Source organism: Micropterus dolomieu, linkage group LG06, assembly GCF_021292245.1.
Source record: "Micropterus dolomieu isolate WLL.071019.BEF.003 ecotype Adirondacks linkage group LG06, ASM2129224v1, whole genome shotgun sequence".
NCBI lineage: Eukaryota > Metazoa > Chordata > Actinopteri > Centrarchiformes > Centrarchidae > Micropterus > Micropterus dolomieu.
In genome coordinates this window covers 14,868,554-14,881,480 of record NC_060155.1, presented here as the reverse complement: position 1 = coordinate 14,881,480, position 12,927 = coordinate 14,868,554, and the positions used below count along the sequence as shown (strand labels likewise).

General features: G+C 42.0%; 1 protein-coding gene across 5 annotated transcripts in view; it reads left to right on the top strand.

Moving 5' to 3' along the window:
* The window catches only part of arhgap21b (Rho GTPase activating protein 21b), a 36,726-nt gene that overhangs the window by 15,109 nt on the left and 8,690 nt on the right, over window positions 1-12,927 (top strand). For all 5 annotated transcript variants that reach the window (XM_046050995.1, XM_046050991.1, XM_046050994.1 and 2 more), the window contains 9 exons: window positions 3,844-5,416; window positions 8,762-8,908; window positions 9,363-9,465; window positions 9,585-9,627; window positions 10,475-10,600; window positions 10,693-10,992; window positions 12,278-12,339; window positions 12,477-12,622; window positions 12,715-12,857. In XM_046050995.1, coding sequence (XP_045906951.1) covers window positions 3,844-5,416; window positions 8,762-8,908; window positions 9,363-9,465; window positions 9,585-9,627; window positions 10,475-10,600; window positions 10,693-10,992; window positions 12,278-12,339; window positions 12,477-12,622; window positions 12,715-12,857 — 2,643 coding nt within the window. The remainder of the gene's footprint in view (window positions 1-3,843; window positions 5,417-8,761; window positions 8,909-9,362; window positions 9,466-9,584; window positions 9,628-10,474; window positions 10,601-10,692; window positions 10,993-12,277; window positions 12,340-12,476; window positions 12,623-12,714; window positions 12,858-12,927) is intronic.

The window sequence follows — 12,927 nt, the reverse complement described above, 5'->3', positions numbered from 1 at the left end:
CAGAGATCTCTATCTAGGCCTCCTAATCAGGCCAGAGCAGCATTCCTGTCCTCAAACTGCTGTTGACAGTACAGCCAAAATGGGCCAATTGGATTGGTAGAGCAAGTATTATCTAAATACATATACAGACATATTATCATGGAGTAATATTCACATCTCCATCCATACAGATTATATGTTTTGACACAAAGGCAATAGAGTGTTTTGCAAAAAATGTGTCTTCAAACTTAGCTCTATACAGAATGGACCTACATTAAACAGCTGAGTTGTAGAAAAGTCACTACTCTGGCTGCATCTTCAAGTTCCTCAATGTGTTCAGGCAATATAGATCCACTGCCACAAGGGCAGGATAACGTGACAGCCCCACTGATTTGCGACCTGTGGCAGATTTACGACAAAAGAATCAACAGAATTTGATGGGTCACTGCTTTCTGTGGTCAAGTATTGCAATAACATGCATGCGTGTTATTTTGGATGGTTTTCTGAAATGTTCAGTAAGTCTGGCTGATGTAGACCATCAGCTACCCTAAATGGACCTCCCTTACCACACCTAAATGAATGGATACCCAACAAAGAATTATTGAAAAAAACCAACCTTATTTTTGTTGTACTGTTTGTGTCATCATCAGGTTGTTGTGTAGTGACACGCTCTTTCCATGACTGGTGGATCTGTGACTGCTTCCAAGGAAGCAGTTGGCTACACTTTCCATTTCTAAGAAGTCAGATTAGACAGTTTGGTTAAATATATTTCATAAAAAAGGAAAATACCATTTCTGTTGGAAGCTAATTGCCCAGTGTGGCTTAATACCATGCCCTGAGATCCTTAGTAGGCATATGTAAAAGTGAACGAAGTTGAGTGCAGGCAATTAATATTCAAAATATTTTTTTAAATGTAACACTACTACTATATTACAGTATTAGGTAGCAAGGACCTTGTATATGTTGGCTACATTTTTCCTGTGTTAAAATTCAGCTCTCATACCTGTGTGCACTTTATGATCATTAACCTTTTATTATTTTATGCAGTTATGCAGCTACTATGCATTCTGCCCGTTCAGGGTACAGAGAAGATGCACTTATCTGTTTCATATCTATAGTAAATCACATTAAGTGCTTTGTCAGGATGCTCAGGAATCTTCTCCCATGGGCTTATTGTTCTCTGACAGCCTGTTTATGAATTATATAATGAAATAGCATGGCTGTTTTCTTTACCTGAAATGTTCCCTTGTGGATCCTTGTCCAGTTTGAATCCTCACAATTAAATTGATAGGCGATTTAATTAATCATTAAGGAGAATGGCATCCAGAATTGCAATATCAATGTGTATTGTTTTAACAACCAGTCATTTATCTCTTTAAGTATCACATCCTTCCAAAAATATGCAAGCAGTCATTTATCTAAACATTTCAAATGTGGTGTCAATGCTCTTTATTATTTAGATTTTAACATGCTATAATCAGTCAATGAAAATTAAACTTCTAATGTCACAGAAAAATAAAATGTTCACATCCACATAACCCTATTCTTATATTATCAGTATTTTATCCTTTCTTATAACTAATGGACTGTTACTCCACCCCTCTTCCCTGTTGGGTCCTCCCCCTCTCTTGTTGCACAGTAAAAGGCCAGCAGCCACACAAAAAATATCTATTAATGTAGGCAGGCAAACTGATGAGGGCTGTCTATAAGAACAAGAGGAATATTGGAGATGCGAGTAGGATGACACTTCACTGTAGGAGGCAGCACACGCTGACTGCTAGGAGACAGGCAGCAGTTGCTTAGCAAAGTGACGGAGAGAGTATACATTCAGGCAGCAAAAAAAGGGAGGGAACTGTACGCCAGGAAAGCAGAGGAAATACTGGGCTGGGGAAAAAAGAAGGGAACAGCATGAATGATGAGCTGAAACCAGTAGATAAAATCAGCTGACTGCTCTGTGTTTTGAACAGGTTGATGCTAAGGGAACAGGAGAGTGGAGGAAGGAGTGGGAGGGGGAGCTGTACCATCAGAGCTGAATGTATAATCAGCAGTTGCTGCTTCTGTCATGTGAGCAATAGCAGAGGGAGGGAGGGGGGGGAGAGAGAGAGAGAGAGAGAGAGAGAGAGAGACATAGACTGGAGGCACCTTGTTCAGTTAGCGTAATATTCTGGCTGAAGATGGATAGAACCATGGAGACTTAACAGCAGCTTGAGAGGCAAGCTTCTGCTCCTGCCACCTCACACAGGACAGACTGGCACAGGCAGGTGGTAACGTGGCAACCCCTGCTACATCTCTGCTTCTTCATCCCTGTGTACTGCTGCTGCAGCTCTAGTATATTTTTAGCATGTCCAGCCCAGGCATTGCTGTGGATGCTTTTTTTACAATGTGTGCATTTTGCTTTTTCTCTTCCACCCTGTCTCCCTTGATTTTCTTAACACTCTCGTTTTCACATGCTGTAACGGCAGCCTTTTTCTCGTGGAACAACTAATCTGGTAAGCAAACAGCAGACTAGGTAGCCACTTGACGTTGACATGTTCTGCTTGCCGTCTCATTTTGCATATGTCATGCATGTCGGCATCATCATTACAGGATGTGGTCTTCAGATTTTACATTATTGCTATTTAGTTGCCATGATTGACTTAAATGAATTGAATGATTGAAATAATGGTCCTTTCTGTGTTGGTCATTCAAATGTTTAGACTGTAGAAATGGCCGATGGACTGTGCCTGCAGTACCTGTTAGATTGAGCACTCGAGTTGGCGTCCAGCTGGCATCTCAGTGAAGCCTCGCCCCTTCTTCATCCTCCATGCCAGATGTCATTAGTGTGATAAAGGCCAGTGACCTCTGAACTACCCTGCACACTCATGCTTACAAAGGGAGGAACAGACTCTGGCACTGATAGCTGTGGCACACACAGATCTTTATGTAAGATTGTAATTTGACACCAGATAGCAGGATCAGAGTCCTCATACCTTCACATGCCTTGTTGTATGAGCAGTATGTTAGAGTAAAGAAGATGAATGTAGTGAGGCTTAAAAGTCCAGCAAAGCTCCTGCTTTGTTTTTATATTAATTAAAAAGGGATTTTATTGGTATCTGCAGTACAATGGTAGAGGCTTCCAAACCTTGGTTGATAATCAGGCAAGCTAAATATAGCACCTTTCTATGAGGGATGGGAAACCTCCTGTCTGTCTGAGGTTAAAGTCTGTCAGTCTGTCAGGTGGGAGAATGAAGACACTGGTTACCTGTTAACATCTATGTAATTTTTTACTGTACATTTTTATGTATGTTTAAATATGTTGAGTGTTAGCTGCTTGATTGCCTTATTTAACATGTGTATTGATTGTTACAGTCTTTGCTGAAAATGTAACAGTGCAGGCAAAATATTGAGTTTGGTTCAAATATATACCCTTCTACATGTATCATATGGTGCTTGCAGTTATATTGGATATTAATGTCTTCCATAGACAAGAGGCGTTTTTCTTCAAACTGAAAATCACAGCTGTTGGGTAGCAATAAACCTTGTTCTGGAGAACACATGCCCGAAGAATTAAGAAAGACAACATAAAAATCCGGTTTGAACCACCATCATAAGTCTCTCAGTGAAAAATATTTTCTACAGTGAAGATTACCATGAGAGCTCTAAATAAGGAGCAGATGAAGACCAATGACACCCCTGAACTGCTAACGCCTCCACTCACTCATGCTGCACCATGCACTGCCCCCACACATGCATCCAGTAGCATTTGTAATATCACGCTTGACTTGTCTGTAAGCATCTATTAGCACACTGTTGAATTTTACAAACACTTGCTAATGCATATTGCACTGTATCTATTGTAACACTGCTTTGTTGCTCTGTCTCTAGGCCTACTCCCAGGATGCATACCTCCGTGGCCACAGCAGCTACAGTGGAAATGCCCGTCACATTCCTGAGCCACCCCCAGTATGCTACCCCAGAATAGACTGTAAGCCTACGGGCATGGCCCAGGCGACAGACTCAGCTGAGCAGGTCTGCCGAGGGCCGACAGCACCTTCTGACCATGGGTACCGCAAGGAGATCACTGTGCCCCCATCTCCTCCTCCTCAGCCATATCCAAAAACCCAGATGGCAGTGTGCATGCGCAACGACAGTGTGAGGACTGTGGTGGTTCCTCCTGATACAGCTCATATGGGGCGCATGGGTCCAACACATAGGATAGATTACATGGAACCTGTCTTTGTCAGGGGGAGGCCTGGGTCACTGGCTCAGTATCCTCACCCTCGAAAGGCTGATGTCTATCCTGCTGGTCCAGGAATGCTTCCGTATGGAGGTCAGGCACCTCACTACCCAGTCAACAATCAAAACATTGATTGGCGCACCTACCAAACGTACAGGGAGTACATTGACAACAAAGGAATCCATTCCCATGGTAGTCGGACTATCCAGGAGAGGCTGGATAATTTGCGAGCTACCAGTCAGACCCCCTTTGGCGCTAGTCATCATATTTCCCTGGGAGACTGGGCCCCTAAGGGAATACGACGGAGGAGTACATCCCATGAACGGTCATACCAGGGACCTCCACCCCACTTTCAGATTGCCCCACGCAGTGCTTCGCAGGACCGCATCAGCCGTGCAGAGAGAGTGGGTGAAACCAGGAACTGGCCTCCTCGAAGCGTGTCCCAAGATGGCCTTATGCACAAAGCCCGGGCACACTCCACAGACTATGTTGACCCTGCAGAGCTGGCTCGGCCCAGTGAGAGGAGAGGAGGTTATGGAAGGACAAACCAAGGTACAAGACCCAGCAGACAGTCTATCCCCAGACACGGCGTGCTCTACAGGCCTTCTGTTGGATACAGCGGTGGCATGAGGGGTGCACCCAACCCTTCTCTCTACTCTAAAGGACCAGATTCTCTTCAGACCCGCTCCTCACCCATGCTCTCAGACAGATCCTCACATTTTGGAAAGAGCACAAGTGCTGAACATTCTCTTGCTGACCAAAGAGGTGCAGGCAAAGGAAACCATGTGGTCCACCCTACCCAGCAAGTCCAGAGCAGGATGCGGTCTGAAACCATGCTGCCTGTAGAGTCAGGCAGAGACGCAGCATTGGTAGGACACAGGTCTTCTTCATGCTCCACATCGAAACAGATGCCGCATAGGCTTAGCATCCCCAAACCACCTCAGCCAGAGTCCCAGAGTCAAGTCAATGGGCGAAGCCCCACAGAGACTGGAGTTGTTCTAAGGGAGAAGCCCCCCGCTGGAAAGAACCCCAGCCCTCTGCGGCACCCTTCCTACATCTTGGCTGTAGCTGACGACGGAGCAGATTCCACAGCAGATGTGGTGGCGTGCTGGCTTCCCAATGATGCACGTCGAGAGATACACATACGCCGTCTTGGGGAACAATGCCACACCTCCTGGTCCAGCAACCTGGATGAGTCTCTGGACTCCATTCCATTCATTGGTAAGAGAATAATCAACTGTAAGCCTTTCCGCCCCACGTTGTCATAGCAACAACAGCAGGCAGTAGTAACACAAGACAGACTGGTAGCGCCGATACTGTAGTTAGTTAAAGGGCTTCCACCATAGATGCTAAATAGATGGATGGAAAACTGACTGTGGAGTCTGTAGACCGCTATACCGCGTTTCATTGTTAATCTGATTCAGGGTATTGGTGTGTGGATATACAGTGCTGGGGAGATGTTTAGAAATAAAGTAATTTTCCTGGGAAGATGTTTATTAATTAGGTTTTGTGGCATTCACAGAGGTTTTGTGGGATATTCAGCTTAACTGGGGTGGAGTGAAGGATGGCTTAAGCCTTTTGAAATATATTGGATTTCTCCACTTAATACATTGTTGTCTTGGTTGGTCTTCAGGATGGATTAAGTTATGGTTCAGTTGTCCCATAATGCATTTCCTGGTGATTAAATTGTTTGTCTTCTCATTTTTGTTTGCAGAGCTTTGAAAAGCAGTTTTCAAAATTTTTTCACCCATACCCTTTGAGAGGTTATGAGAATGTTTTGCTTTTCACTGCTTTGTTTCAGGTCTTGGAAATTGCAATAGACACATTATTAAATCTAATCAGAATTTTACAGCCAATGTTTTCTGTGCTTTCAGTCTTGTTGTAGAGAATCTGTTGTAATCAGTTCAGCAGTGAGACAATATTCATAATTGATGGGAACTCTCAGCATGTTTATTGATGTGCCTTGATGAGACCAGAGCTATAGTTACATTGCTGGAGGCAAGACTGAGTATGCCAAATACCAGTCTTTCTGGGATACCATGTAATGTAGTAAAATGGAAAAGTTAGGCCTCTGTAAAGAGTGGATTTGTTTTAGTGGATTTGTTTTAGGTCTTGGTGTTACTTCTGTATGATTAGGCTGGCTCTTAAGAGAAATGGTAAAGTCTGCATATTGCTGGTGGTTTTAACTTGATCTTAAACTTTTTTTAAACATTCTTTGGTGGCTGATCTGTTTATGTTGTGGAAGGATCTGTTTATGTTTTGGAAGGATGTAAAGGGAACAGTTTGCACTGTGCAGGTAGACTGGAGGAACTAGGTCACAGGCAGCAACAGTTCTGGAAGTTTGCCTGTTTCTTTTCTCATCTAACAAGGTGATTTAATGATTGGTTGATTTAATGAAGGTATAACTTTAGAAGCCTGTTCACTATTAATTTCAGACATTTAGCCTAATAATCTACACTGAGTTGCCAATTTGTACACACAAGCTAAAAATAATGCAAAACTCTGCATATACTTTCATGAAGATTAAACTGATTGACCTGTAGGCTGTAGTTAGTTTTGCTTTTGCGTTGTACTAAGAGTTGCTACTTAATATTTTGTCCAGCCTGTTTAGATAGCGTTGGGTTGAAGGATTGCCTTCAGATGTGGGCAAGTGCAGCTGCTGTTGTGTAAACTTAAAAAGCTAAAGTTTGTCTGAGTTCATGTTGTCATTTATTTGTTTGGGTAAGTAGGGATTATTACAATGTTTTTAAACCTGGGCCAGCAGTTTGTTGTTTACATAGAGAAACAGCTAGCGAGACTTTAATTCCTAACATTACTCCAACACAACAAACTCCTCTCTGACTCAACGTTTCCACGTCGATTTCAGAGCAAGAATTGACCTTGAGCAAGACTTCTGTTTCTGGTTTAGTAATGAGGCGTGTTACCGGGTGCTGGTAGGGATCCTTTCAACTATATCAGGTTTTTTAGGGGCGGTGGGGGTGGACATTGACTAGCAGTTATGTACAGCGTGCTATCCTCGACAACCCAGCTGTATTTTAACATTAACACAGATCTTTATTAGCTAGGCTCCTGACATGCTTGCTAATAAATTATTTGAAGACTGACGTTTTGTTAAAAACATAGATACATTAACTTATCAGAGTTAACTTGAATGCATTAGTATTGGACAAATTTGTGGAGAGGTGTTCATCTTATTGCACTTTTCCTTACTCTAGGTCACGTGACCCCCTCTTCTCCACACAGTGCTAAATTTAAAGTTTGTGGTCTTGAACGTAGGTAATGTGTAAAAATTTCAAGTTGGATGTACAAGAGGGTCCTTTAGGTCCCCCCACTTGTGGAACAGTGTTTCCTCCGTTCCTTCAGTGGCCCATGTAATGTTGGTTGTTAAGGAGGCCTGACTGGCCAGGTGCAGACAAAGCAGGCAGTGACAGTGATGATGCCGCAACACCACCATTCTGGGATTGGTGCCCTGGCCCAGGAGAACAGTGCCCTGATTGTGTTAGCTGCTGGGCCTCCATCAATGGCCTGTTTGAAAGCCCACTGGTCCAGGCCTTAGTCAGTTGAGGTAATTTGGACCCATAGTCCAGTCCATCATGTTATCCAGCTAATCTACAGGCAGGTCATATTTCGTCTTTAGTGGTTAGTATTTGAGTCTATTTTAACATTTAAGAAGCCGAAATCAGAGAATGTTTACTTTTTATTTCTTAAAAAATTACTCAAACGATCATCTATTATCTCTGTAATAGTTGCCAATTCATTTAATAGTCGACGACTAATCGATTGATCGTTGCAGCTCTAATTTAGAGTGAGAATGATCATATCTGATTTAGTTGTACATAGGACTAGAGAGTGTGCATGTCTTGACCACTTCATGATGTTGCTGGTGAACAGTTTGGGTCTGGGGAAGAACCCCTCAGGTGTTGCAATAGCAAACTGCAAAGTGTATGGCTTGTGGGGAGCGTGAGCGCTAAACCAGCAGCTGAAGAAACCTGACTAGCTCTGTTCTTTTTGATGTATTTGTGCCGCATATGCAAAATTTGATTCATGGATAGTAGATTGGTCATCCAATATTTTGGAGAGAGTAGATAAAGATGGAAGACTTTAAAGTTGTTTCTACTAAATAATGTTCATCAGTGATGGGCAGAACATTAGTAAAGTAGCCTGACATTGCATCTCTGGCATTTTTAGGGAGATGGTGACATCCTTTTTTTCTTTGCCCCGTTTCAAAGTTGGGTTACAGGCTAGAACTAGGACAGTTGCTTTTAAATTTAGCTCCAAAAGCCCCTCGGCTGCAGAGAGCAGCTTTGTACTCTGAGCTGTTTCAGGCTGCAAGTGCCAGGAATGGGCGGTACTCAATAGTTAAGAACTTCCTTCTCTCTCAGAAAACATGTCAGAAGAAGAACTTGACTCTCTGCTGTGGTGTGGCATGGGAGTAGCGGAAACACTTTTTCCTGAATCCCACAGATGATAGTTAATGAAGTTGCCTTTGATGTACAGATGCTAAAAATTCAGAGACATAAGCTAATGTGGAAATAAAGAATAAAAGCTGATGTTTTGTCATTCTAGATGAGCCTATCAGCCCCAGTGTTGACCGGGAGGCCGCTCCTATTCCACCCTCCGCTGTGATTTCTGTTGCACCATCCATAACTACAGGTTCCTCCATTCCAGGCTCACCATGCCCTCCAATTCGCCGTCAGCTGTCACATGACCAAGGTAAAAGGCACTGGGTTGGTTGGGTGATAGATGTGTCAGTCAAAGCTTGACTGACAAATCTATACTACTGATATAGTAGTATCAGTCACTTTGACAAGAACAAAGTGTAAATCTGTCAAATATTTGTTTTTTTCCATGAAATTATCTAAATGATTACACTCTAAATTGTCATTTACTAATTTTCTTTCAATCTAGTGGTATTACTAGTACTAGTTTCTTTAGCTCGAGCTTTTGACATATTTGGTGTAGTGCTTAGTTACTCTTTGAACTCATTTAGACACTCTGCTCAGTAAATACAGGTGAATCACCTTAATGCAGCGTGCAGTGTTATTGTTGGTATTTTGTTGAAATAATCTCATTCCACTGGTTTTCTTTAACATTTGTTAACCTCTGAGAGCTTAATGTCACCCTCATTAACAGTCATAACTTAACCAAATGCTTTATCATTGTATAGAGTCCCTGAGAAGTGCTTTACTGGAATCTGAATCAGCCAGCAAAACAGAGCGGTCCAAATCTTACGACGAGGGTCTGGATGACTACCAGGAAGTGGGCAGAGGGTGAGTGCACACTAGGATTGGGTCATTGCTAGTTTTTTCTCATTTGTAATGGGTTATCAACCAGTCTGAATTTGTCCCTGGCTAAAAATATGCCTTTGTCTGCTGTTCCACTTCTTTAGATCTTCCAGTAAGCATATGCCCAGTCTCAGGGGACTGAGAAAGGTGAGGAATGATACAATTACTCACAACATGGTACTTTCTTTTGTCATATCCAACTTTTGACTTTGGTTTTCTTTGCTGGTACCCTGTTTATATTTGTTTTCCTCCTTTTCGGACAGTGGCCCCATTTTACTTGGCATTGAAATGCTTCTTTAATCTATAAACATGTGTGCAAATAGAAATCCATGTGCAGCAGCATTGAAGATGTAGATATTTAAGTAAATAGCTGCAGCAACCTGAACAGATGGTCAATTAGTATGACCAATTGTAAATTTAAATATTTGTTGATACTTAATGGAAAGTCTGTTCTTTTTCTCTGTAATTTTAGAGACCCAACAAGACTAACAGAAAGAGAAATTAGATCTAGGTTTGAGGAAGTAAACATAAGTGAAATACCTCCAGCACTGACTGACAATCAACTTGCTTTAGGACTGCCAAATGCATATTTTTACAAATGTAATATGGATTAATCTTATGTGAACACAGGTTGTTAGGTGTAAAATGAGTCAAAATATGGACCTTATAACACAACCTACAGGTCTCATGAATTTAAAGTAATCCTTTAATCTCCTTGATAATGATGTGTGATGTGTTTCTTGGCAGGTGATTTTATGGTTATAGTCAGACAGGCTTTGCTGATCTCTCACGTTACATGTCTGGCTTCCTTGGGAAGTGTAATGAGACACACAACTTTCTTTTAGATATCGGGATGTCCCAGTGACCATGTAACTGTGAGGTCCCCAGTTTGATTTTATGAAGAGATCTTTGCTGCATGTCATCTTCCTCTCTCACTCACTTGACATGTCACCCTCTGCTGTCAGCTAAAAATGTCTTGATTTCACACTTGCAGGCTCTGGACGGGCATAAATCTTCTGGGGATTCTGGGTCTCGAAGGGATTCTTGTTCGGATATCTTTACAGACTCTTCCAAAGAAGGGTTGCTCAATTTTAGGCAACTTAGTACAGATAAAAACAAGGTATGCCGATACATTCATGCTTTCATTTAACAGCCATATATATCAGTAATGTTTTGATGTTTAAGTACTTCTCTGTCTCTCTGTCTCTGCAGCGTGTTGGTGGAGGAATGAGATCATGGAAGCAGTTGTATGCTGTTTTAAAAGGTCACACCCTAACCCTCTACAAGGACAGGAAGGAGGCATTGTCTCATGCTTCGTCACAATCTGAAGAGGACCCACTGCGAATCAGCATCAAGGCCTGTCTGATTGACATCTCCTATAGCGACACGAGACGCAAGAATGTGCTGCGACTCACCACCTCAGACTGCGAGTATTTGTTCCAGGCAGAAGGGAGGGACGAAATGCTGTCCTGGATCCGAGTCATTCAGGAAAATAGTAACCCAGATGAAGAGGTGTGTTCTAGCCAGACCCTAGTGTTCTATAGTCAAGATTATTACCACATGATGATCTGGAGAAACGTACACCCATAGAAGTCCTGAAGTCACAGAAGGACAGGGACATCATCATTCTGTCCAGTACAATGGTATCAAGGCAGAGCATGGCACTTGTGGTCAGTTGTTTATGGTTACAGGAAAAACAAGCAAGTTTAGACCAGACTTCACTATAGTTTTGTAGGAAACAACAGGCACACCCATTAGGTTAACAATAAAGTGAATCAAAGTCTGTCTTTGAATAAAACACAATAAAGATGCCAGTGAAATTGAGAGGATTACAGCCTTTATTTTAAAATTGCCCAACAAAAGCTCAAATAAGGTGTCACTGGAAACTTGTTTGACCTGAACAGAACAAAAAACACAGGTGGAAAATTCAATTCCAGGCTGAGACCCAATTAGTAAGCTGCCTTTCAGCAAGACCTTGTTAAATGATATCTTCTGGCAAGAGTTCTTTCCGGTATCCGAGATGGAGGCAGTACACGATTAGGCAGGATTTTCAATGCTTTGGAAAAAGTAGGGAAAATTAAGTGTACATATTGAAATACTTGCAGTGAAACGGCCCAGTAAGACAGACCCTAATATCAGCGTAGCCCATTCTGACCCATGATCAGAACATTAAATCCAATCAGGCCAAGGAATATTTAAATTAAAGGTTCCTCATATAATAATTTCTTTAATGCAGAAAATATGCACATTTTCTTATTACATCTGTAACTCCACTGCAGTCTTGTTAACCCCAGGCCTTTTAAAGTTGAAATTCTCTTTGTCATGCTGGGTATAGGCAGCTTTGTTGTCTTTGGACATATTGTTTTGTTTTTTTTTTTAATATTCTCTTTTGGGAGAAGTTAGCAGGTCCAGACAAATTGTTGTAATTTTTTTCATTTGTACAGTTTTTGGCCTGTCTGCAGTTTACCAGTTTGGGCTGTGGCCCAGTCAGTTAGTCAAACCAGTCTGTCAAACAAGTGACTATTTCCTGATTACCACAGAGTAGAAGTTTTAGATTTGCGGATGTTATTACTATGTTGTCTTTTTTGTTTTTTGTTTTTTATTTTGAGAATAGAATTGTATGTATTACTGACTTTGAATGACATCTTGAGAATATGATTTTGTTGGGTTTACAAGCAATTGTTCAATCATAGAAATAAAAATCTAAATTAACCTGCATTTAACGTAGAAGAAACTTAGTTTTAACTGTATTTAATGTATTTGACTGTCCTTAATATATTTCTGTCTATTGTTACAGAATGCTGCCGTAACAAGTCAGGACTTGATAAGTCGAAAGATCAAAGAATATAACATGATGAGGTATGCAGGACTCCATGTGTCCCCTTGTGGCTCAACCACAGTACTGGACCACACATCTATCCATTTTAATTATATGCCAATGTTGATAGTTGTGGGGGGGGGTTGTTTTTTTTTTCCTTTTCATTTGTTTGGATTAGCACTCCCAGCAGCAGGTCTGAACCCTCCCCCAAAACCACCCGCCAGACCCTCAGCATCAAACAAGCCTTCCTGGGAGGTAAAACAGACAGCAGGATCCACAGCCCTCATTCACCCAAATCAGGAGAGGAGCGGAGGGTGCTGAAAGGTAAAGATGCCAGCTCCATTTAGAGGGGTTAGAGGGCGTTTCTAACCCCAGATGGGTAATTTATGTGCATATATGTGTGTTTACTCTGTCAGATGACTCCAGTCCACCACGGGACAGAGCAGCTTGGAAAATTGGCATTGCAGGGATCATGCGGAAGCCCTTTGAAAAAAAGACTCCAGCCGGGGTCACGTTTGGGGTGCGGCTTGATGATTGTCCAGCTTCACAGACTAACAGGGTGAGTCTCGATCTCTCTTTTATGTATTTGAGAGAAAATTTAGTTTAGCATTCAGATGATGTGACTAGCA